This window comes from Strix aluco, chromosome 17, assembly GCF_031877795.1.
Source record: "Strix aluco isolate bStrAlu1 chromosome 17, bStrAlu1.hap1, whole genome shotgun sequence".
Taxonomy (NCBI): Eukaryota; Metazoa; Chordata; class Aves; order Strigiformes; family Strigidae; genus Strix; species Strix aluco.
The window spans coordinates 16,898,087-16,924,867 of NC_133947.1; the positions used below are offsets into that span (position 1 = coordinate 16,898,087).

The 26,781-nt window shown below is 41.4% G+C and overlaps 1 protein-coding gene across 7 annotated transcripts; it reads right to left on the reverse strand.

Annotated features, from left to right (window-relative positions):
• Positions 1-142: 142 nt before the first annotated feature.
• RBL1 (RB transcriptional corepressor like 1) lies at positions 143-26,535 on the reverse strand. Of its 7 annotated transcripts, XM_074842784.1 has the most exons (23): positions 26,367-26,535; positions 25,999-26,132; positions 24,835-25,035; positions 23,562-23,626; positions 23,341-23,469; positions 23,052-23,212; positions 22,271-22,320; positions 20,344-20,530; positions 17,697-17,863; positions 15,307-15,419; positions 14,647-14,750; positions 13,953-14,090; positions 12,144-12,308; positions 11,835-11,970; positions 11,326-11,391; positions 10,001-10,267; positions 8,890-9,068; positions 7,058-7,234; positions 5,540-5,611; positions 5,270-5,354; positions 3,398-3,564; positions 2,826-2,990; positions 143-2,565 (listed from the first exon to the last, which is right to left on the reverse strand). In XM_074842784.1, exons 1-23 carry the CDS (start codon positions 26,502-26,504, stop codon positions 2,395-2,397), a joined length of 3,237 nt encoding a protein of 1,078 aa, XP_074698885.1. In that variant the 5' UTR covers positions 26,505-26,535; the 3' UTR covers positions 143-2,394. The 7 variants fall into 7 exon arrangements, 6 of the variants coding, with proteins under 6 accessions (XP_074698885.1, XP_074698887.1, XP_074698886.1 ...); XR_012625494.1 differs by lacking the exon at positions 3,398-3,564; XM_074842786.1 differs by lacking the exon at positions 23,341-23,469.
• Positions 26,536-26,781: the final 246 nt, after the last annotated feature.

The following is a 26,781-nucleotide window of genomic DNA, read 5'->3' on the forward strand; positions in this document are numbered from 1 at the left end:
TCACTTGAAAGATGATGAATTTAAACTGAAAAAATGCTGGAGAAATTTGAGGGAGCATAAAAATGATTAAGGTCTTTGACATTACAGAAAATGCAGACAGAAGGCACTATTTAACAAATTACCACAGAAAGACCACGGAAAATGCAGCAACACAGGTTAAAATAATTTTTATTATAAAATACATATTTACACATGAAGGCACTTTGAAACCGTTAGAAAATTTTCACATAGGCTACTGTTTCAGCTGTTCAACAAGTCCAAAAATATTTTTTCTATCGTCACCTAAAAAGGTGAAAAAAATCTGAACTGCATCCAGTTGTAGTACATTAATTTTTCTAATGAAAAACCACTACACTTAAATGACAACTAGTAAGGATTTTAGCACCATCAGTTCTCTACAGTTTCAGAGAGTACAGTAACAGTGTGGTGCGCAGATACGCGAGGAGAGATCTGCATACGATGTTGAATTAAAACCAAATCAACTAAACTCCTGCCATACAACACTGCTGAAAGACTTACGCTGTTAGGCCTGATCATCCCATCCAGAAAGGCTGCAGTCCTCCATGCAAATAAAGCAGACTGCCAAAAGCTAAATCAGGATTCCCCATTTCCCCCACAAGCCACGGGAGGCTTTTAGGGACTGGAGTATAGACACTGAATGGTTGTAGTTGTAACAGCACTGATGAGCAGATCAAGCCAGAAAGGTTGTTTCTCTTGTACTATTTATCTCAAGATCTGAAGACAAATATTAAAAATTGAATAAAATTAAAAGGAACTGAACAGAAGAATCTGCATGAAACCTAGTCCACTGCATGGCCATTTCCTCACACTGCAGCTCTCCATGGTCAAACCTTTCAGAAATAAGTGAAAAAATTGAGTATTTTAGTAATTATGGAGCTTGTAAACTTTTTACTCGCTGCTGAGTAGGGTCTCTGCACATGCACACCTTCAAATACATTTTCCCTGTATCATTGCTGGCCAGATTCATTAGCTGAGACTGCTTGAAATCATCACAGTGTTCTTCCCTGGAACTGTGGTGCAGCAAATCTTGCAGCATATACTAAACAAACCAAACAATGACGTGAATAGAGATCCTTAAACAAGTCCTATGTAATCGTTCAATTTTTTTTTTCCAGTTCAATATACACAAACTGAAAAATACAGTGCTGAGAAGTTTCTTTATGGCTCTAATCTTAAATGCAGTTATGAAATAAGATCAAGCTACTGATTTACAGTAATGAATAAACTTGACTTTTCTCCCATTTTGGTAAAATAAATCCTACCAAATCCCTCAGTGTTAAAAACTTAGTTACAAGAACTGGATGCTGGAATTTACACATTTCCAATGAATCTAAGCCTTTAACAGCTATTAAAAAAACCCCCATATATACAAACATGCCTTATCTGATGGGCTTACATTCAGTGTAGATACTACACAAGAGGCTAAGATCTTCAGGAAAAAAATAAAATGAAGAGATACAATTTGTTAAATGAATTTGTGCATTTGAACAGCTGTAAGATGGCTAAAGCCCCAGCTGGTTTTCAGCTGTAACCAGCTTGTACATCATGGGTAAGCTGAAATACGTATGAACAGCTTCCACAGCAGGGTTGCCATCAGACTTGCAACTGAAAAGGAGCGGCTCTCCCATGGCAGTATTCACTGGCTCAAAAAAGGCAATTCAGATTCACTGAACCGTATCTCAGTGCTTTAGCAGATGCCAGTGTCCAATTTAAGTCAGTGCTATTTGTACTTCTTGATTATTGCCTTTGTTGTTGCAAAAGCTGTCTGATCCATGTCATAACATACATTTTTACTGAAGTTCTGACAGGAGATGGATCACAGCACAAATCATACAGTTCAAAACTGCTCAGCTCTTCCTGAGGCTAAATGATCAATTTGTTCTCCACTACAGTTACTTCACAGTAAAATAATGCATAAAATTCCACATTCTTTTAAAAATAAGGCACTTTTAAAGTTTCTTCCCCAAATAACAAAAGCTTGAGGAAACTTTACTGACTTCACTCATTTCCTTATCATTCTTGTTCCAAAAACAAAACCAGTATTACTAGAAGCTGAGTTACACTCAGAACTCACGATGCTCTAAATTAGGCTTGAGAACATCCAATATGGCTTTCTACAGATCGTTCTTTTGCTGAAACAGCTCAAACAGAGTAACTTATAGCACAGCGTGGCCTTTGGGAAAGAAGATCACCACCACCTCTCATTTTCTGGCATTTACTACTTAATCCTTGCTTTTTGCATCCTGTAGAAGTCAGGTAAAAGTTCAATGTTAAAGAAACTTAGCAGTTATCTGTATACAAAAGCAGGAAATAAATAGCGCAACAGCTGTATCCAACTCCGTAGCTTTTAGATTCCACAGAAAAGGGGTAGTTTTAATGATTTGCTCTTTCACTGACAACATCCTGGAGACGTTTAAGTAGAACGTCATCATTTTCCTGGCAGAGTCGCTTCGTAGGGGATTCAGTGTCACTATCAATTGTTATTGCTCGCTTCTTACTCCTGTGTTCTCCTTGTTTTATCATATTGTTGATATCCTTCAAACTCTGTGATCAAGATAAAAAAAAATCATGAGCTGCTATGACTCCATTTCAAGCTTGCTCTGGTTTTCAATTATCTGAGAACAAAAAGTTATTCTGAACCTCCTTGCTGAGCGAGTGATGGATTTGACATGAAGAATTCTACCCTTCACCACAAACTGAGAGGCTAGTTCAATGAAACCTCACTGCATCAGAACACATCCTAATTAGCAGATTAATTAAAGCCCCCCTCAAAATGACCCCTTTCAACTTTTTTTGCTTTCTACCTTGGAAGGGCTCCCATTAAATTTATACAGTAGTGCAGTTCGAGGTGTCAGGCAGGCACCGTTCTTGTGAGGTGAAACGTAAACAGAGTGCTGCTGAGAGATCCGTCGAGGAGACACTGGCTGATGCTTAATGTTGGGGAACGGAGACATGGGAGGGGCTTCCATCTGCAACAGAGGGCAAATTTGGATAGAATCAGAAGATACTTAAGAGCAGTAACTTCACAGAAAGAAAGATTAATACACTTCCAGGTCTTCTTTAGAAGATTTTATCCCTCAACAGTTACAACAACAGATCAAGCATCCACCAAACTGAAAAATCTTATTTTCCAGATGCATTACACAGACGCTCCACAGGCATTTGAGCAAACAGGTGTTGCATCGATATAAGGCAGTTGAACTGCATCTGCATTTGTCCTCTGGAAAGGCTGTTAAAGCAAGCACTCATACCATTGCCTACAACTATTTGACTTCTAGAACCACACTAGGTGAATTACAGAACAAGATTATTGACAACAACACTGATGCAAAACCAACTGTCATTACTACATAAAGTAAAATTCCAAAATACTTACTACATGATCCTGGTTTGTTATATCGTACTTCAGAGCAAATGATTTTACTCTTTCTACATAGACTGCATTGTAAAATTTAATAAGATCTCCTCTCTCCTCTGTTCCCGACTCACTGAAGTTCTCTGATGTGGACTGTCCTGAGGAACTGCCAGTTTTCACAGACGAGTCTAACAATAAGAGAGCGCTTCAGATTTCAGAAACACAGTATCAGCAAACTGGGCACTTCAGATTCAAACTTACAATATCCAACTGACAAGAACTCATCCATAAATTGATTAGTGAATGAGGTGAATTAAAGAAATGGGCTTCGGACAGGATCAGGCTGCGTTCTAGGTGGTTATGAACATCAGGAGAAGCTACAAATCACTGCCAGGAGGTTAGTGGATTCTGGCTAAAGAGGCCAAGATAAATCTTTATTCCAAACCTGGAAATAGCCGTAGCAAAAAACCGTAACACAACTGACCCCTTTCCCCATGTTTATTTTGGGGAGTGATACAAAGCCATCTGTTTCTCTTAAAACTAATCTTTAAGCAGTCTGATAACTCCCAGCTTTCAACTTCTGTGAAAGTGATCACCTGGCAAAGAATAGCGTGGTACTGAACTCGTGTCTGCTGCAAGGAAGCCACGACACCATTTGTTCAGGCATATTATGAAACAGCTGTTCAGTGGAAAAAGCTGCAGCCACACAGCAAGTGTATTTCTGTTAATGTTCTCTCTCCCCTAATTAAGCTGGACCACTACTGCATACAACCTTCTGTGTTTCGTCCTCCGTACTGTTCACTGCCAAGCAAAACAGGGCAACACAGAGTAAAGCCTCTTGCAATCACTGACACGAGACACACATCAAAAGCTTCAGCCGATAACTGTGTGACTCCTTAGTGCGGCTGCCTTGTGTCACAACACAAGCATATACTCCCGTAATCTGGTGTCAAAAGAGCTGGAGTTAACACTAGATAAAGGAGACAGTAGTCTATTAATGGAAGAAAAAGTCTGGCAGAAAAAGCAACTGAAGAACTTTAACCAAGTGCAGTTGTTTGACAAGACACCGGAGAGCCCAGTGCCACTTCAGATGCTCTACGACATCCAAGAACTGTGGAGCTAGTGGACAGGATGCTGAACCTACAGCAGATCAGCACTTTCCTGGAGCCCCATGGAATCCTCAAAAGGCATTTAAAAAATGGCTCCAATACTCGTTTAAGAAGTTGAATCCTACCCACGGTGGGAATTTACCATACAGAAGAGTCTTCTAAATTTCTGCATGCATCCTGGCTGCAGATCTGCTCTGCTCATGGGTTCATACATGGGCTTGTGATCTCTTGGTTTCCTGACATGTCACTAAAACCAGGCATGGCACAATCTTCATGCTTTTCTCAAATACTATTCTTATCTCTTTTCTCCTCTAACCCAGAGCAAAGAAAACATCAACCATTTAAAAGAAACCTGAATATAAGAAAATGGTGGTCTTAGAGAGTCATAATTTTTATTTTCTGAAATAAGTTCTCCCTATTTAAGCCTTCAGGACAGGTGATATTAAGGAAAAAACCTGTCATAATATTCGAGGTACTGTTCATTATTTTGTTAGAGAGCAACACTGGTTAAGAACTGCAATATCACTGACACACTAAGGAAACAAGTAAGCCTCGAACAACCAAATTTAAGAAAACAATATTAAACATTTTTCCAACTAGGAAGCATATTTTCTGTATCTACCACACAGAAGGGCTACTGACAAGTTTTTTTTTCAACAATACATTTTTCTTTAATACATTTAAAAATGTAAAACTTGCTTCACTTCTTATTACGTGACAGTTCAGTTCTTTAAAAGCCCACAAGTACATTTTTAAAAACAGCAGATTACTGTGCTTTACCTACCTTCTGTCATCTCCACATCTTGGTTTGCATTTTTGTCCAATAGGACATCGTCAGAAATGTTTCTCAACAAGACACTCCTATAAACCTACAGGACACCAGGGAAAAACACTCTTGTCAAGGAAAACAAGGAAGTGAGACAACTAGATGAAATCCATCTGAATAAGGATATAACACTGAAGAGGATTTGACTTTTCCCTTACCAGCATAAACATTTGAAAAGCCACATCTACCTGAGATTTGTAAGAAGGAAAGGCAATACTATCTACTCACATGGCTATTTGCTTGGGGCTGATTTCTGTAACTTTTCATTATGTCCTGAAAAGTTCTTTCCTCTTTGGTTACCTGGAAAAGAAAAGGCTATTGAAGACCAAAGGCAAGCAGCAAGGCTGGGCTGCTCAGGTCTGTTCTACTCCAATAGCTTCCCTCTGAACAGCTTTTTTGTGAGTATTACTATGAATACATAATTTTAAAACTTAGTTCTGCTGAAGAGAATATGAAAAAATAAGCATTTTTCTTGTTCAGGCAGTCCTTGTTTCTTAACTACTAAAGTCTTCTGTTACTTATGATGCTTAGGAATTACTCCTTTTCTGGCTTTTCTTCTAGTGACACTAAAAATTAAAGAAGGGAAATATTAAGTCAAATATGTATTTGTAAATTTGAAAGCTGGACCCCTTAACTTGTCTAAACAGAAAGTGAGAAAATCCTGAAGAAAATACTAGGCAGGTACATACACACTTGCAATTTCAGCTTTCTTTCGTACTTCAACACTGTTTTTCAGCCATGCATCTGTAATTTTAATAGCAGATGAGCGACCATTTTTCTAGTAGGAGCTAGGAGAGAACGTATCAAGGTCTTTGGCTAAATTGCCAGGTCTCTCACTGCACTGGAGACAGCACTCAGAAGACTGTATTTAAAAAAAAACCCACCAAACTAACAAACCTCCCCACCCCAAACAACTGACAAACTACATGATAAAATACAGAGCACTGACTATTCAATGGTTTTGCTTTTCTAAAGTGATCAGTATTGATGTCAAATGAGCCTAAGCTATGCTGCAGTTATTAAGAGCACAGGTAGTCACAATTTGAACATCAGTTTCCCTCCCCAGATAGCGGTCCTCTTCATTTGTCTCCCTCAAGAAGAAAAGGTAATCCATCCGCAGTGTTTTAGAGGAGCCTGGGCTTAGTTTCACTGTCCTGAATTTGTGTCTGCAGACTTGACAGCAACTGTAACCATCAGCTCTCAAGTCTGAGTCAAACCAGTATTCCAGTTTCACAATCCAACTTAGTAACACCTTAAGTCAATGCTGGTGAACTGAATAATTTAAGCTCAACTCCTCAACCTGAATCTTCAAATGCAAAGAGGATTTTTTAGATTAGAAACTTTCCATCCATAGGTAAGGTTGTGAGCTCCTGCGGATTTTTGCACCTGCATAATTCTGTAACTGTTAACAGCACTTTTAGTTCAGATTACATAGACTGTGAAGATGACAAACAGGACAGAAAACACAAATATGGGGCAGAGATCACACACTGCTGACCAGTGCTCACTGTGAATGCGCTTAAGAAGAGAAGAAAAATCCTCTCTTAACCAATTGGCTGGTTGATGGGAACATTTAAGATTATGCAAAGCAAGGAAAAAATACACTGGGACTTCATCCACTTCTTGGAAGGACTTTTCCCTTCCGTCCAGTAGTATGACATGAATAAAGCAAATGGTAAACTGTGAACACAATTTACAATTTTAATTGACATAAAATTCCCTGATTTTTTTAAAACTACATGTTACCTTTGCCATGATGTAAAAGGCACAGAGGAGGAGCTGGTCCAAATGTCTGTCCTTCATTAGATCAGCACAATGAACCAATGTGAATTCAAAGCACGTCCATATTTTCCTACGCAAGTCATTGGAAACATCCAATTTTAAGCACAGATCACGCAAGCGCACACTTGCCAGATGATAAACCTGGAAGAAAAAGACACACAGTAAAGAGTCAAGCCAAACAAGTTTAAACCTAGCCTGTAAAAATGAAAGTCCTCAAAGTAGAGCTGTTCTGTATTTGAATAGCTCGTTTCTGCAAGATTTCCTCCCTCTGCCCAAGACAATGTCTTCAAACACCAAGCTGGCAACTCCGTCCAGATGCTGGATCTCTAATGCTTATAGGAAATCCGCTTAAAAACATGACTATAGCTTCTGTGTCATATCACTCACTATAGTGGAACACTTCCAACAAGCACAAAGAAGGGACATACTTTAATTAAGTATAATCTTAGATTAGAAAGCTGACCGTGTTGTTTTTTTCCTTTTTAATTACCAAAAAGCTGTCTCAAAACCTGAAATAACTATCAAGTGCAACATTAGCCTTCTTCATTTCGGAAGTTCTCACTTCATGAATAGTAATCAGGCACATTCTTTATGTTCGAAAGCAGAAAGAGTTCATTTGTTTTTCACTTGCTCTACTGAACAGGAACAAGAAAGGAAAGCAGGGAAAAACTGTAATTTTGCATATGATGATCACTAAATAGAATGTCAAAATTTAAAGACAAATTTAAGTGAAGATTTTAGTTCACCTTCATAACTAAGAGGAATATGTTGCCTACCACATGGTTTGTCAAATACATCCCTACAGCTGAAGTATCCCCCAACTGAGAGTAAAGCTTCCAAAATGCACTCTGATCTCATGCCTGGCAGCTGGCTAACCAATTCTTAATCCATTCTCAGAGGGACAGACTGACACTATCAAAATTAAAGAAGCAAAAATTCAAAAATTAAATAATAACCAAAAATTCAAAAATTAAAGAACCAATCATCCCAGGAATAAGTTTGTGTATTAAGATTTACCTTAAAGATTGTTCAGTGTAGAATTTTCTAGGTTAACAATACAGGGACCGTAAAACGGGAAAACTTCCAAAAATAACAGCAAAAAAGTCTAATATTTTTGAGAGATTAATTAGGCATATATTCTTTGCAGGCATTTAGGCAAGTTACCCCTGCCTCCTCTAAAGACCCTCAAACACTCCACACTGGAAATGAAAGCAACTAGAAACAAGTAATCCGAAGTTTCTCTGAAGCACACCCAGTTATTAACTTACCCCTTAAAACCTTTATTATTTCAAGAAGCTCCTTCTTTCTAGAAACTTTTAGATAGTGTGTTACTAATCACTGATTTCTGAGGCCCCATACGAGCAAGATCAGCACTACTGGGTAGACCTCAGAAAATTGCAGATGAGAATCTCCAGATGCAGGATCCAAAACTGCAGTTTTGAATGAGCAAGACCCAGGAGAACAATCCCTGATATGTTTAACCCTTGCAAGTGTGCAAGGCTGTGAAAAGAGACAAGGGCACTAAAAAATACCAATATTTCTTAGGTAGTTATTTATAGAAGCTGCTAATTACAAGGAAAAAAAACCATGGCACATCAAGGAGGGGAAGGGGTAAAATTGGGTTCTTTGCAACACCTGACAACATCTTTTCCCTTCTCCTCCGAGGTGTGTAAGAGCAGCTCATGCCAAAGAAAAAGTATATGAAGACTGAAAAGTAATGAAAACTGCACAAGGAGACAAGTGTCAGCATGGCCCTGAACAGAAGTAAAGCATGAGTTCCTAACAAAGACACTTACCTTTCTGTAAAACAGGGCCAAGGATCCCGTTCTCTTTGGTTTGCTTGCTGCTGGCAGGTGCACTTCTTGCGCCTGATTCACCTGAGGGTGGCAGGGAGCCTGAGCCTCCAGTTTACACGGCTGACCTAAATTCAGCGAAATGGGTATCAATGTGATCCCACCCATTTCGTTTGCAATACCTGGAGACGATATACACAGCCAGATATAAACCGTTTGCTCTCCTCATGCTGCAGAGTTAAACTGCAAATCATAAATTCATTCACAAACATTTCATACTGAAGACATCTCATCCTTCTGTACTGGATGCTAAAAAGACTTTTTGTCCCTTCGAGTCTTCAGAAATTATTAAAAATTACATTTTTGGTAATCCTTAAAAGGAAGAACACGAATGTGAATGATTATTTCTAAAACTATCTGAAAGTATAAAGTTTACCAGAAATCACAATTTCTGTAGTCATTGTTCCACTTTTAGGGGAGGTGGGCATTCCCTTTCTTCTTTTTCTATTATTCTGCAGACCTAACAGCAAATTGTATACAGTTCTAATTAGTTTCCTCAGTAGTCAAATTCTCTTGCTGAAAATCTCTTTAAACATGAAAAGTGGAAGTTTTTTGTCATCGTTGTCTACATATCCAGTTTTTAAATTGAAAAAGGCTATAAACCTCACTTCCCATGTATAATTTTCAGAAATATTCAAGCATCACCCAACTTCAACAAAATAAAAATCCCCCACTATTTTGCTAATGTCCTGATCAAGAAATTCCAGAGCCCTTTAAGAATGTAACAGACCAAAGTTAAGACAAACAGTGGTAAATCGTTAATGGAGCTGAGAGCCAAAGCATTGTTTAATCTGTGGTGAGGTGTAACTGGAAGAAGCAAGAACTCCACAACTTTGTTTGCAAGGAGGAATCCTCAGGATGCTCGTCAGATATCAGATGTCTCCATGACAGAAGGAGATGTCAGTATAGACGTAAGCTTTTTTTTTTAAATTTATAAAGTGATACATGTTCTTTTTAAAAAAGTGATACATATTCAAAATGCAGTGTTGGTCTAAGCAGATTTTAAGAGCAAACAAAACATCTAGTAGAGAAGAAAAATGGGAAGAATTCATACCGTGCAGTGGGATAGTAACCTTCTGTCCCGTTTTTCCTGGTACTGCGGCTGTTGTCATGGTCAGCACTGTTTGGCCAGGAGAAACCGATACATTTTCAGCAGCAATGCTTGATGCTGGAGCAATTGTCAACTTGGTTCCTTCCGTTAAAATTTTTTCCATCTGCATTTCTTTGGGGCTGTCGTCTCCAAAGAGCCTTCTCTTAGCACTTCCAGCTGTAGGAGAACTGTAGCGCTCATGAACAGAGATTGGTGACAATGGCTGCATGTCTAGTACGCAAAGGAAAATAAAACAAACACCTTAAGAGGAGCAGCTTGATAGGAATAGTTACCCACGAGAGGGGAAAAGGCTAACCTTCAAACTACAAAACCAGAGCACAAGAAATCGCTTCTACCTAAGAACTAACCTCACAGTTCACTGTTCCTAGGCCATATGAACGAGGCCTATAGTCTAACTGTCTCCTTTTATTCTGTAGTCATCCCAGCAGCTCAGTTTCCCAACCAGGTACCACATGGAAGACCAGAGTAACCGAGCTAATCTGCAGAGACCAAGGAATATGCAGAATTACAGATACTCACTCCAGTCTGCTTCGCAGGTTAGTAGTACCTGCAAGTGCTACATTCCTCTGCAGGAACACTGACCACATTCTCTGCATGTACTGCCTTCTGTATGTTCTGGCTTTAAAACTGTCTAAACTAACCCCAGTCAGAAGCCTCCACCCTCATCCACCCCCAGCTCCTCTCAGGCTTTTCTGCTGCTTTCAAAGATTTGCTCCAGCAGCAAGACTGAAGCACACAACACTCATTTACAGGCTTCTGCTCCTCTGGCTTTTTGCATTTCTGTGTAAGTTTGCTAGCCACCTGCAAGGATACCAGTGAGAGCAGTCTCCTACTTCCCATAAAGCAGAAACCTTCTGGATAACTGGTCAGGTAAGACTGGTTGGAGACCTTACTTCTAACTCTGCCAGGATGGTTTTCTTGCTATCAGGGGCAAATAAACATTTCCAAGCCCCACCATTTTCCATTTGAAATTAGCAGAAGCGTTTGGTACCACATTCTCATACGTGTCTCACACAGCCCTACCCATATATAAGACACCACCTCCAAGTTGCTTTCCCTTCCATCAAACAACTAACCATAACACCTACAGCAACTGCTTATACATCTCTCTCCTAATGAGTATTTAAAAAACAGTCTGGTAGAGCAGTCTGCCAGACAAACACAAACAGTGCACCAGTAAGAACCTGTGTCTGGGATACAATCAAAGCAGCAATTCCTAATGAGGGAAGTACGAAAAAGCAACAGCAGTGCTGCCACTGCCTCTTCACCTTTGCTGTCAAGAGACAGTTCTGTGTGATACCTGCAGACAGTATTGTCTGTATTGTCCTCCCCTCCTGCAAAAAAAAAAATCTCTGTAGGAAGGAGGAATAAATGCAGCTCTGTCATTCCATTTAAAAAAGGAAGTCACTTAAAATCCAAACTCACCAAGAACAAAAAAAAAAACCCACTACCAACCTGGAAAGATCTGAACAGTAAAGGACAATAAGCGACCAGATGACTGCCCACCTGAGAGTAATGTAACCCTTGCATCAACACAGAGGCAAAACCTGCTCCAGTTCAGAAGTGAAGCATTATCACCAACATCTGCTGCCAGTAAAGACACAGCGATGGTTTGACCAGATGCACCTAGACCTTCCCTTGATCAAATGAGAGGCTTCGCAATTCTGAACGCTTAATTCAGATTCAAGAGCACTTTTTGCAGTTATAAGGAAGTCTAAACCCCCTCTCCTCAAATTCACACATTCGAATCATATCAGAAACCTTGTCTTAAACATACCCCGTCTTAAACTCCCACCAAGATCTGTCCGAACCTCTTTTACTCGAGGATGAATTATAGGAGATATCGGTATCATTGGCAAATGCCCAAGCCCACTTCCTCCATTGCTTGCTTCGAAATTACTGGGAAATATTACCTGAGAAGAAAGAAATGCCAGTGTAAGATAACAAATAGCTCTCCCCATTCTTTGTGCCAATCTATCAACAGAAGTTTTCCTGCAGCGATTGTCTTGTTTATACAGAAATCCGTTCAAATAACAGTAAGAAAAAGAACATGATTTTCCTAATAAAAGCAAAACAGGTAACATACTTCTTCACAGGTTGGGACCTTGTTTTCTGAGGCCTGGAGGGCATTCCAGAGTGCAGAGTCCCGAGTCCAGGCGAGACTCTCGAGAATTTGTTCCTCAATGCTGTTGAGGTGCTTCACCATGTCTCTGGAAAGTCCTTCCTCAGAGCGAATCAGTACTTCAATTACCTAACGGTAACAGGACACAGGCATAAAAGCAAAGTCACATTGCTCATGCTTAGCACTATCAAATCGTTATTCATTTCAGGACCCTGTTCAAAACTTCTCAACATAGAATGCTCCAGCCTCCCCACATCTTAATCCTCCCCAACCCTCTTCTGATCCCTCTTTTTTTAAGCCCTTTCCCAAAGGCAATCCAGGAGTTGAAGATGGACAGCAGATATCCCATCACTGCAGAACAACCCACACCAGGGATTTTTTTAAGGTCCTTTCACCATCACTAAGCATGTAAGAATGAAAGCACCAAGCACACACAGTGCTCATCCAGCGCGTGCAGCATACCTAGGAAGATAGAAGCAGATATATCCGCTGAGGCTGGGTACATGAGAACCCCAGCATTTAAGCGTTCCTTCCTTTCAAACAAGCTGCCCATAACTGTTCTAAAGTTTCATTTAAAAAAAGGTTATAACCCTTAACATTTACAAACCGTGGCTGAAAGGAGTTGAATGGGCCCTTGGAATATCACAGTCCACCCCTATGCTCCAATGCAAGATCCACTTTATGTTATTTCTGACAGAAGAACATTCAGCCTGTTTTTCTACAGCTCCAGAGATGGAAGTGACATAAAACTTCCCTGGAGAACTTATTGATGTGTTACTTATTTATACTACAGAAACTATGCACCCAAAGAACAAAGTTACAAATGGCACAAATGGAAGAATAAATATTGGCTCTCCTGTGAAGTTTGTGATGGCAAATTTTTTCAAGTAAGAGCGCCGCAGGAACGTACACTGAATAGCAAAAATTCAAATCAAACATAAATCTGTTCCACAAAGTTGGATCTGCACCAGTGCATCTGGTATTGATATAGGCTACCAACAGCCACAGCAATATCGACAGATTTGTTTCAGTTTCACTACTGCCCTACATCTGAGGATTAAAGAAGGAAGAAGGGAGAACAGAATACAAAACAGCTTTCCCAAAGGGTTCTATTTTTCTGGTTATCATCTAAACAGAACTACTGATTTATTCTTGTCTAACTGCAGTAACTTGTTAGGTATCTAGTAAAAACAGAAAGCATACAGAGAGATGGTAAAAGAATCAAACAAGTCAAAGAACAGAAATGACTCGAGGCAGGGGGGAATGAGAAAAAAAGAGCAGAAGTAGAGAACATCCAGGAAAAGAGATTTTATGTTCTGTTATATAAAACAAAACAGAGAAGAAAATAAAATTTAACAAAGCAAGCCTGTGCTAAGCAGTAGTAGCTGAAGGCAAAAATATTGCTATTTTATCACTAATAAGCAGAATTATAGCTTGCAGCCAATAAATAGGAATATCATCAAAATATATGCCTGGATGCTTTAGTGTACTAAGTGTATATATATTAAGAACTACAAGTTGATCAACAGCACATTACAGTTAAGTACCATTTACAAAATGGTATTCTTGCTTTAAATTTCAGCTTCAACTCTGGCATTACACATTCCAGGTAATATATTTAAGGACAGCCAGAATTTACAATAGGCATATTATACATTATCACGGGTCCTCCTCCTACCTGATTACCTAGCAAGAGCATCATCCTCTAAGACCGTCAGTCCAGTAACCTGCCATTTTTAATACAGATCTGGTCCTAAGACAGTATGTATTTACCTTATAGAAATAGAATGGCCTGAGGTCAAGAACTTCAATGATCCAGGGAAAGGTACGAGGTGAGCTATATGCGAAAAGCACAATCTCCAAGCAGCATGCCATGAGGGAGCGGTGAAAGACATCTTGTTCCAAGAGAGCCTGAAAAGATTACAGAGAACGTCAATGACCTGAGGTTTGGGAAATGGAAGTTTGAATTTTGTGGCACTAATACATAGCTTACTGATGGAGAGAAGAGCTACTGCTTTTTTCTACTTTCCCCAATCTCCTCTTTTTACAGGGGACTTTAGAATGGTAAAGACTGGCACTAACAGTGCCAAAATCATCACATTTTTCATACTATGCTTAAATGAACTGGCCTCCTTATTGTGAATCACAAAGCAGAGCAAATGCATTGCTGTCTAACAAGAAGTACTGATATCGTTAATTGGATAAAGAAGAGAATAAAAGTTATCTGTCCATAAAGTTGTGATTCTAAAAGGTAACACAAATTAAGATGGTTAGTTATGCCAGAATTATACCATTTTTAATAGCAGTAAAAACTTTTAGGCACCTCCCTTATATTTCCCCTTTTTTAATATTAACAATATACACAGACTGCTTTACTGCAGACTGCTCTGTTCTGGAACTGTCTGAAGATAACCCCCTAGGGAGGGTTACAAAAAGCGTTCTCCTTTTTTGCCAGTTCTTTACTTACAGTCAGATCCTTCCCATGTAGTCTTCGTGTTTCTTGCACCATTATAGTCTCCAAGATTTTATAGTACAAGATCTCTGCCAGTTTTAATCTGTTTACAGCAAAATCTGAAATTTAAAACCAACACAAATTAAGCCAAATGCTGTTTGCACAAATGGTCTTAAGACTAAACTGACCAGTACTTGTGCTTCTCTTAGAAAACAGCGCATATGTACAGACTTTGCAAATCAAAAAAGTATGTTCAGAGATCTACTAGTCACAAGAACAGCACGAAATTCTAGAAATGTTTTAAAGCATTATGTATTTTAATATTTCTAGTGATGTAATTTTGCAGATGGTTGTAATAATAATTTTCCTTTTTGTATTCAGTTTCCTTTAAATTTTAAATCTAAGAAGAATGCAAGTTTACATTTTTTGTTGAGAGCTGCTATAGTTTCAATGCTCTCTTGGTCGATAACCGTTTTGAACTGCAACCTTGGTTTTACTCCATAATAAAGTTTTATTCTTTACAGTGTTCTGTTTGACAGCTACACTTTTCTGTTTGGATACGTTCTGGGTTAAACCCAGCTCCACTCCATTAAATACTTAGATGATAGCATATGTATGCATTTCATTTGCCCTGGTTTAATATTTTGAAACATTCCCTGCATTTCCCATCCATACCGATATGAGATCCTGGCTGTTCATCTGTTGACTGAGTGTAGCTGCGACAGAACGTCTCACCTATTTCTTTCACTCTGCTCACAATGCTTACCAGAGGGCTGCGCGCACAAGACCTGAAGCAGAACACAAAGAGGGAGACTTGTTTGTATAAACAAATACCCAGTTTCAAAAAACCCTCAAAACCAAAAACTCCCCACCCAAACAAAAAGAGAAGCTAGTTATACTGAGCTTTCCTCATCAGGCAATAACCTGTATTACCACAGAGAACAGAGGAAAACATAAACCATACAGAAATATTTTTTCTTTTCCTAGCAGAGTTAAGGGAGGCTATGCAGATTTTGGGACAAATGCAGGAGAAAGCAAGAGCTACAGTAACACACTCAGGGAAAAATATATCTGCTAGGAGCAAGGTAGTAGGAAGGATGCTACAACAGTCAACCAAACAACCAAACACATCCACGAGACCACACAAACCAGGCACGGTTTGAGGGAGTACAGGAAAGCTTTCAAAGTGAAGAGTCAGCATCTTTCCAAAAATACCTTATTTACTAGCATGGCATAGAGGAACTGATGAACTCCACAGTCACTACCATAAAAAGGGGCCAGAGAATCAATCTCTGTCTGGAGATGCTCTTTCTGAATGCTTCCAGATTTTCCAGCAATTCTGTATTAGAGGACAGTGGCTTGTGACTAGTGTCAAATTAAGACACTAAACTATTTAGAAAAGCTATAGCATTGAAATAAACTAAGGTTTCACTGAACAAAGCCTTTTAATTAACTTCAAAGTTAAGTTTTCAAGGTATTTTAATTTGAAAGACAAAATATTTGAGAGCATAGAACATTACACATAGTCCAAAACACAGTTCTTCCCATCTCTCCTAATCAGGCAGTACATAGCCTAGTGCTTGCGGAACTCATATCCAAGATGAGCAAACTACTCAGCACATTTCTTGTCAGGGGTTTACTCAATTCTCTTCCCCATTTTAATATTTACATCTTTCTTGACAGACTAGTTTATTACTTGAACAAACACATTTTTCATTTGAGATTGCAGACACATTAACGTTTTCGTTGTGTAATAAAAATAATATCAAACAGTCCTTAAACAAACAACCGAAGAAACATTCAAAATAAAAATGCATCTTGTTGAGCATCTGTAAAAACTTTTAAGAACAAGTACTAGGAAAACTTTCAAAATATATGTAACTCCAAAAGATGAGAACTAAAAGTAGTATTTTTCATCTATTTATGAAGGTTGCTTTAAAAAAACATAACTTTTGCACTTAAATATTAAATGCTAATACTAAATGTCCATTCTGATTAATAAAAAAAAAATATCTGGAGGCCTTACACCATAATACAGCAAGGCCTTAATTTGCATGGATGTTAAGCAAATACCCAACATCTTTACAGGTATTTGCTATTACATTATTGCTTTTTATGAGCTATAAAGCAACACTGATCTACCTTCTGCTGATAAACTGTTTTGTTTATACTCATCTGCTTCTGCATCAACACTTTCACTTGCCTTTCACTACGGCCAGCATGCAGTCATGCATCCAGGAGCCAAAAATACAGGTTGATTTATACAATGTCCTAGAAATGGCGATCATGAAAGACTGGGGTTGTGTTCAGTAGCCACTTATTATGATTTCCCAGTATCATACAGCAGCTATAAGGGCTGAGTGAGAGGCTCTTGACTGGGAATGCTCTAACTCCTGCTGGAAAGCTGCCCTAGGACAGACATCTCGGCTCAGGGAAGAAGCTGATAAGCTGAAGCATGCTCAGGGAAGGGCCACCAGAACAACTAGAGAAGTGGAAAACACGGCTGCTGCTATGCAAGAGATCCGCATCAACAATAATTAGGGTCACTGCTAGGCTTATGTGTATGCTGTGACATTGGATTAAAATATCCTGAAGTAGCATGAAGGAGAAACAGAGAGCCTTTAGGCTGCTTTTAGTCTTTCTTATCTTCCCAACTCTTTAAGGCAAACATTATAGCTTGCTGACTCTAACATTTCCCTCCTCCCCCAGGACCTCTGCCAACATAGTTACATCTTTTAATTGAGCCATACTTGTTTAAAATTAAAAAAACCCCAACCAAACAAGACGTATTTGGCTTTAAAGCAGGCAGCTGAGTTTTCATTAGCAAAAACTGAAGCTACATTAATACAATCTGGTGACAATCTGGAGGGGGTGTGTGTGTATGCTCAGCTATCCTTCTCCAGAAGGCAAGATCATCTAGAAAACAGAAGATCTTTCAACTAGAAATAATACAGAAACACAGATGAAAATATTCTGCACCAAACAAAAAAAGTCAAATTTGTGCAAGTCACAAGTACGAAACGAGTCTCCATTTGTATGAGAGCAGCTGCAATGGATGTACTTACTCAAAAATAGCTATAAGTTGTTCACTTGGTCCATTTTTCAATCCAGCCACAACATTCTGCAACCGGCTCACACTTTGTGTTGCTGAAGCAACAGGAGTGATGACAGCTTCTTTTTCCCGTAGGTATCTTCTTCCAGTCAGGGGAGTTGAAGGCGCAAATGACCTTTTCTGTCAAACAGAGAAAAATAATAAATAAAATCAGTCAACAGAACTGTTTCAAAAACCTTTTGAATGAGCACCTCCTGCAAAATCACTCAAAAGACTAAAATGACACCCCTAGTATGGTACCTGAAAGCTGCCATCAAACCTGTGATCTCAGAACTGACTAAAATAGTTAAATTTTTCCCAGGACTCCATAAATACAAAATACAACAAATCTTCAAGCAGACTAAAATTAACTCAATGGGTTTTTTTAAATGAAAGATAGGAAAATGACATTTTAAATCTTAAATTCCAGTGCTGTGAATTTTTAAGCTCACTTGAACATTAAAAAATACAGGCCAAGAAAGAGAAAGGATATGTTTCCATTCACAGGCCCTGGACTGCAGTAGCTGGGTGACACCAGGAGTACGTGGCAGAGCTGCCTAAGAGAGGGTCACAGGAAAACGTTCTTTGGGAAACGCTGTCCTGGTGGACCTAAAGCCTCCCCTTATCCAAAGAAGGATGGAGCCCTAAGCAGATGGAGTTGTGTTGACCACACTTACTATTTGCACCCTGCTTTCTGGAAGTGATGCAATACAGTATTTGGTTTTGAATTATTACAAGAGACTACATTTTGAAGATACAAGGCAAATAATGAGGAGAGGTTAAGCCTGCAGTCAGTATGCACAAGTAGCAATGAGGTAATTACACTGCAGAAACTGAAGTTCAAAATTGGTAAAATCATTCCAAACCCCTGTCTTTAAATTGCCTAAGAAACACACTTATATTTGGGAGAAAAATGTATGATTAATTTAGGAACTGGCTTGATGTTTACACTCAAAGAGTTGGGGTCAACACCTCCATGTCCAAGCGGAGAGCGGTGATGAGTGACGTTCCTCAGCAGTTGGTGATGTGACATGGTTGTAATGTAACATCTCGGTTGGTGACATGGACAGTGGGATCGAGGCACCCCCAGCAAGTTCTCCCACGACACCAAGCTGTGTGGTGTGGTGACATGCTGGAGGGAAGGGATGGGCCATCCACAGGGACCTGGACAGGCTGGAGAGGTGGGACATGCAAACCTCATGGAGTTCAACAAGGCCAAGGGCAAGGTCCTGCCCATGGGTCGGAGCAATCCCCAGCACAAACACAGGCTGGGTGAGGAGTGGATTGAGAGCAGCCCCGAGGAGAAGGACTTGGGGGGATTAGTGGATGGAAAACTGACTGTGAGCCAGCAACGTGCCCTCACAGCCCAGAAAGCCAACCGTGTCCCGGGCTGCATCCAGAGCAGTTGGCCAGCAGGTCGAGGGGGGGATTCTCCCTCTCTGCTCCACTCTCATGAGACCCCTCTGCAGTGCTGTGTCCAGCTCTGGGGGCACCAACATCAGAAGGACACGGATCTGCTCCAGCGGGGCCAGAGGCGGCCATGAAGATGCTTAGGGGGCTGGAGCACCCCCTGTGAGGACAGGCTGAGAGAGTTGGGGGGGGTTCAGCTGGAGAAGAGAAGAGGCTCCAGGGAGACCTTCTACCAGCCTTCCAGTACTTAAAAGGGGCTACAGGAAAGGGGTGAGGGACTCTTGATCAGAGAATGTAGGGATGGGACAAAGGGTAACAGTTTTAAACTGACAAGAAATTCTTCCCTGTGAGGGTGGTGAGACACTGGCACAGGTTGCCCAGAGAAGCTGTGGCTGCCCCCTCCCTGGAAGGGTTCAAGGCCAGGTTGGACGGGGCTTTGGGCAACCTGGGCTAGTGGAAGGTGTCCCTGCCTGTGGCAGGGGGGTGGGAACTAGATGGTCTTTAAGGTCCCTTCCAACCCAAACCACTCTGTGATTTACACCAGCACTAGCATTTTGTAGTAAGTATCCTTATTTTTTAATTGACATGTAAATCAGCGTGTGGTTCTTTCACACAGCCAGTACCATTTTTTCTCCCTTATCCAAGTTTAGAAAGTAATCAAGTGTTCTCCCACCTGCCAACTTCATTAAATACATTTTACATTTTTAAACAGTGAAACATGAACTCTGTTTATAGGCTACTTTCTGTAATGAAGAGTTAGACTTTGGTGGGTTTTATGTCTTGAATATTATTTTCCATAGAATAGTACACAAGTTGACTTTCCCTGTCCTAAAAAAGCAAATATTGGGGAAAACATAAATTAATCCAGTGTAAAGGTTTCGTGGTATTCTTATGGGGTACAAATGAAGTTTGAACAAAACTGTAAGACATATATATCTGTGTAACCACTTACTGATTTTTCTGACTACACACATGAAAGTGCTCTCATCCTGTTTAGGGAATAGTCATTTGCTAAATTCCACAGGAAAGACATCATCACCATTTCTCCTTAGCAAGACAGCATCCATTGAAGCCTGCAAATAGCATTCATCATCTTCCTCTCAGGAAGAAGTTCAAGAAATTCAAAGTCACCTCAGTGATTCAAATAGCGTACAAGGATGGAAAAACCTGAAGGAATACTTAAAGTGAGATCAACATGTGAAATAAATCACCTTTTCAAAATGCTGCTGAAGATGACACTCCACGTGAGCTCTTGCTGCTGTTTTCCCTACTGGCATGTCTGCAGGAAATTTTCGAGGAGTGCCAATTTCTTCTTCGGCATCAGCTCCTAGGAAAACTCTCTCGTCGAAGTCACCCACTGTCAGAACGTACTCTTCATACTCTTTATTCAGTGCTTTGCTGAAAGAGAAGCGCAGGTTTTATATCAAAGGTTAAACTACTGAAGAAACAAAGGTGCCAGGGGAGCTAAGGTACAAAACTTAAACCAACCTTTAATGCTTTCAGCAGCAGTGCTGCTTGTCAACAAAACTTCACTACCCCAAGCGACCTGCCTGCAGTCGTCCCTGCCTTCCTTCATACTCGCCCTGTTCCCTTGATGATCCGCTGCAGGGACCACTCTTCCTCCTAAGTTACCACCAACATTTGGCTCTCAATAAGAAGAGTTAAAACCAATTTTGCTTCCATCCCAGTTGCAAATAAAACAGTTTGGAAGAACGCAACTGATCAGAGGTTAAATATTTGTGTACCCAGAGCACGCTAACGGTAGTTGCATTAAACTAGCTACATCTGATTTCTAACTTTTGCCACTTATGTAGCCCGTAATTTTCATAAGGGTACAGAGAAGGGAAGAGCTAGCTGCCTAGATTCAATTTCTAAAGTCACCACTGACATACAATACCAAACAAATCTTTCATTTTCTTTATTCCACCTAACACATCTGTAAAACATTTAATCTCACAAAGGCTGCAAAACTTTAAACTTATACTTGGGAAGCAGAATGAAACTTTTGGATAAAAATCAGAAATAGCTCGCATCAATAAATCCTGCCTGCACATTCTTCATGATACGTGAATGCTGTATGAAATAGCTTTTGCCTGCAAAGTGTCTTAGCAATTCAAGCTACCACTCAGGCATGTATATTAATGGAATGTAACAAGGTGTTCATGATGCAAGTGATTCTGTGGTCCCACAGGAAACCTGACTGTATCACAGGTTCACCTTCCCCACGTCTTTTAGAAAAAGTAAAGGTCTGTGAAAATTTTGGACAAAGAAACAGAGAGGCTGGCTTGCATGTTTCCTTTAGATGTCAAGCTACTTACAAAAAACCAGGGACTACAGTATCATTCCACATGACGGTGCTGCTATTAATTTTTAAGCAGAAATATTAAGAGAAGTTCACGGCTTCAGATGGATCACAGCAACACCGTTTTATATCTAAATCTGTATGTTACCTACATTGTTAACACAATTGAGTCTTTGCTGAAAATTCTCAAAGCAAACCAACAAGTTAAAAACTCACCTTGAAAAACCAAATTATTAGGTATTTCTGGAAAAGGCAAAAAACCCCTTTAAGGAATCCAGAACAAAGCAGCTGCTGTTTGTATTTTGCACTTAAATTAGCTTTCAGAAGTGAATTTAAAAGTTTCTGAAACAACTATACTTGCCTCCCACAGAAACACTCTACGTCTTTTTTGTGGTTTTGCAATTGTTGCTTCTTTTTCTTTTGAGTACTTCTGTTGCATTCGGATTTATACACTCAATCGGAGACTGATAAATGAATCTAAAAACTTCCCTATTCAGGTATAATATTTGAGGTGTGTACAGAAACACATCCATGAACTTCAGTCAAGGTTTTGATTTGCATTAGATTACTCAAAGGTTACAGTTGCCAGAAAATAAGGGCAAGCACCATAAAACCTGTCCTTAGGGAAGAAAATCTGCAGCTGACCCCTTGACACTTGACACATCTCAGATCCAGAAAGCATTTCAGCCAGGTAGCAGCTTTGATTGTCAAGTAATTAAAAAAACATTTGTTACAGTAAGATAAAGGAACAGGAAAACCTAATATTTAGCATTGAAAGGCCTGTATTTTAGAAATGAAATCAAACCACATGGTTAAGAACTTAAGCTGTAACTTACTTATTTTCTGTAAAATTGCAAAGATCCAATAGACATTCTCCTTTTAAGATCTAAGAATAAAAAGCAGAAATATATTACATAATAAAATCAAAACTGTTCCAGCTCTTAACAGTGAGGGCACAATGGTTTTAGTCAAAAAGGAAATGAGATTTAGGAGCATAACTGGACTTTTTTTGCCTAGACAAAAGGACTGCAATGCCATTAGCAAGACAAACACATAAGGACAAAGTCCAATTCTATCCAAGCTCTACATTCATTCTTCAGAAACAGTACAGCTATTTAACATCTGTTCCACCAGCAGGTTAGGGACTGACCTGATGAACAACTACACAGACACTTCCACAGAGCTTGAAAAAACTTCCAGGATCAAAACCAGAAAGAACGATTTGTACACCTGCAACCTCAACCTCTTCCTTCCAAAGCATTTTGCTAAACTCCAAGAAAAGGACCCATGCTGTCATGACAGCTATCCCATAAAATTATTTCACAATGAGATTACTTTTTTGGCTGAAGAAATCATTATTGTCCACGATTCAGTTTCACACTGCCAAGAAAGGAAAGCAAAGATTCTCCACTGATGTAAAAAGCTAAAACACAGGGGACCTTACAACACATCATTAAAAATCGAGAGTAAATTCTGCTCCTCCTAAAATACATACAAAGAAAACCTGACACAGACCAAATTCATTTGCCTATTAGTATGCTTTCCTGCAGAATTTAAATGGTCTTGAGATCATTCATCTGAGCACTACCATGCATTCTTAAAACTAGTAAGATGTACCTTCCTATCAAATAGCTTTGAAATGTATGGTTTAAAGTAGTGTTCCTTTATTCCTTTTGCTTCTACTAAAAGCCCGTCATGCAGCTCACACAGTGTGGCAATGATGCAGGGAGGATCTTCAGGGGCTTTGATCTCTGTTGCGTGGAAGTCCACTGGTAAGCCTGAGAACAAGGAGGAGGTGGGGGGGTGGCAGGGGGAGAGAAGAAAAGACAACCAACCTTCAACTTCATTTAAAAAGAAACAAGAGAACAAAGCACATTTGATTTTAAATAATCCATCCCCACCATACCTTTAAACGATGGATTTAGCAAATCTCTTCTATTTGGACACAAAAGGGCATTTGCAAAAATCAGGTCCAAGCAGCACAGAAGCAAATGATAGGAATTTACTAAATCATCTCCAATCATACGGAAATTACCTTTAAGAGACAGCACATCACGTCAAGCAACACAGAAGAAGTTCATAGCTCAGAACATACACAAACCATGCAGCTAAAAAAAGCAAGCTTACCCTTAGTGTACACAAAGAGAGTCCAGCAGAAGTTGAAGAGATCTTTAACACCACACGGCACCCGTCTGTCAACGAGATAAAGGGAGAAGTCAACCTTCAGTTCCAGGAAGCTGAAGCTCATTTCACAGTACGAATTTCATTCAGTTCCTTTGCTCAAAATGACAGTCAGAGCCGTTGCTACCTTAATTTCACACGAGGGCACAATCTAAGCTACGTGTCCTTACTTCAGTTTTAACTAACTGACAGTCTCCTACCTTGCTCCATGTTTGGAGTAGAGGTTATCCAAAACCAAGGAGCTGGAAGACCAGGGAAAACATTATTCAAGGCAGCCACAGAGAAGCTAAAACTGCAGTTACACTAATGAACGCTGGTCCAACGAAGGAACGTTAACAGAGAATACTGACAAAATTTCTCCCAATACGTGGTGATGCCCAGAAAGCCACCTGCCATACATGGAGAGCTGCAGCAGCAGAAATACCCTCTCCACCTGCAGACACGGAGCTACGCTGGAGCGTTTTACCATTTACCCTGCTCACATCCAGAGGACACACGTGAACTGGCAAAATACCTCGCACAGGCCCAGCTCGGCTCCCTCATCACTGAGGTTACACTCTCTATAAAGCCATCCCAGAGACGGCCGCACAGGCGGCAGGGAGTGCAGCCAAGCTCCTTTAGTTGAGGCAGAATTCTGTGCGCAGATGGAAGACGACACCACCAGTTACTAAGTCTGTCAACAACGAGCGCGTCAGCTGTAACGTTCTTCCATCTGCGTGTTACCCCTCATCTGGCAATCCCATTAAAAACCCAGTAACACGGAGTCTCTGCGGACGCAAGGCCGCTGTGTACGGAGGGATCATGTCACGATACCAACTACCTCAGCCAGTACTTTGCTAGGACAAGACACCCTCGTGCCACTGAAGTGATTTCTGCTGAACGTTTTAAGCGTCGGTCTCACTGTATCTCGAGTTAGTCCATCTCGCTGCACCTCTCCCCCACCACACACAGACGTTCTCACTACGGGCCAGTTTCTGCACATTCCAGTGAACTGCCCAAACTGCCCCCAGATGCAGAGCTCTGCTGACAGCAGCTGTACCCCGTCGAGATTAGGGATGTTTCTGTATCCACTGCATTTCAAAATCAAAGCAACAAAGAGGCCCCATCGCTTCAGAACTTTACCTAACTTTTAAAATCACAAATAATGATCTTTATTTTCACAAATCTATATTAGGTATAGCCCTTCCCAGGGAAAGGTCACATTAAATCTCAAAAATACCTCTGTTTCCTGCTTCGCTGTGGTTTAGAAGTTTCTTCGTACGGGTTTTGAAATATATCCAGAAATATCGGTTCAAACTTTTTGAAAATCACGGTTGACACTTCAAAATTTCTTTCCAGCCTCTCCACTCGCTCTCGGAATTCCTGTGGTAGATTTGACATGTCCATCCACTTCTTCATTTTGCTAAAAAACTGAATTAAGCTTAAGAGAAAAAAAGAGAAGTCTGCTTTATTTTGAGCTTTAACTAACTTTCTTTTGCCTGGATTTTTTAAAAAGCAAAAGTGCAACATATTTACTCCTTGATGACTAATTTGATTAATATATAGGTTTACAATTTATTTTGACAGAATCCCAAACTGTATACAATGTAAGCCTTTCACCTTTTATCACTCTGTTTTTTCTCCTTGATTTTCTGTAAGGCACAGGCACGGAAACACTAACTTTATTTAACGGCTGTCAGCATAGCTGTGCCAGCCAGGGGAGGGGTAGGAAGGAAGAGCAGGCACAGCTCTGCGTGTGCCAAGGGGGCGGCAGGAGAGGCAACAAAACCACAAACAAGAGTCTGTACCTGTCAAAGTTATCTACACAAAACCCCGTTAACCGTAGGTGCAATTACATGGGCAAACCCTGCTCCAGCAGCTCCGCTACAAACATGTCCTCAGGTGGAGGGAGAAACCCTCCCAGTCCTGCAGCAGCAAGGGGAGCCCCCGCGGGACACACATATCCATGTCACCGCAGTTCTGTGCTCCCAGAGGCCGGTCCGACCAGGGAACCGCCTCCAGTGATCTGGCCTAAATCCCGAGTCAGACACGAGTCTTATCTGGATTGCTAACAGCACATTCAGAGGTCTTGTTTGTGTTCCAATTAACTGCAAAAAGAAAAAGAAATAACTGGCGTGGGTGGAACAACAGCCGGTCTGACGTGGGTGGTTTTTTAAAGGCCTGAAGTTGAAAATTACGTATTTGCATCTTATTTCCATTTTTAACAAAAGAAGGCTTACTGCTTTTACACTTTTACCTCGGGACATGCATTCTGCAGCGCTTGGAGCCGTGAGAAAAGAGCGCGTACCTGCAGGCGCAGCTTTAGCGGAGCAGTGGGTTAGCAGGCGCGGCGCCGGAGCAGCCGGCAATTAGCCGCGGCAATTAGCAACCCGGGAAAGTTCACCTGAGTCTGGCGGAGCGCAGGATCCTGGTCAGCGACACGCCGTTCCCCTCCATCAGGCCGCTCCCCACGGTGGGCACCAGGCTCTTGCGGCAGGCGACGTAGAGGGCGCAGGCCAGCCAGTGCAGCGCCTCGCCCTGCGGGCACCGGGAGCCGCCAGCTGCGGGGGGCGGCGGCACCGGGAGCCGAGGGCCGCCCCTCCGCGCACCCGGCTGCGCGCCTCACGCGTACGGACGCGGGCACACGCGCCCCCACACGCGGGCGGCGCGGGAGGCCGCCCCAGTCCCCCCCACCCCGCGGCGGGAGCGCGGGCCGCTCCGCCCTTGACAGGGCCCGGCCCCGCCGCCTCGGCCCGGCCCGGCCCCCCTCACCTCCAGGCTGTAGGTGCCCCGCAGCGCCGTGAAGTCGCGCAGCGCCTCGGCGGCGCTGGCCGCGTCCAGGTTGAGCTCCTGGCAGAGCCGCTCGATGGCGGCGCCGGCCTCGGCGGGCGGCGGCTCCGGGCGGGACATGGCGGGGGCCCGGCCCGGCCCTGCGGCCCCGCGCGCCAAAACGCCTCCGCCGGAAGGGAGCGGCGCCTTCCGCCACGCGGCGAGGGGCGGGGCCTCGAGGGGGCGGGGCCTCATCGAGGGGCGGGGCCGCGGACAGAGCCCCCGCGTCCCGCGCTCAGCAGCAGCCTCTGAGCTGCCCCCAGTTACGGAGCTACACGTGCTGGGCTTGATTTCTTGTAAAACGTTCTTTTGAAAGCTCAGGGGTCGTTCAGTGGGAAGCCACAGGCTGGTCCCTCAC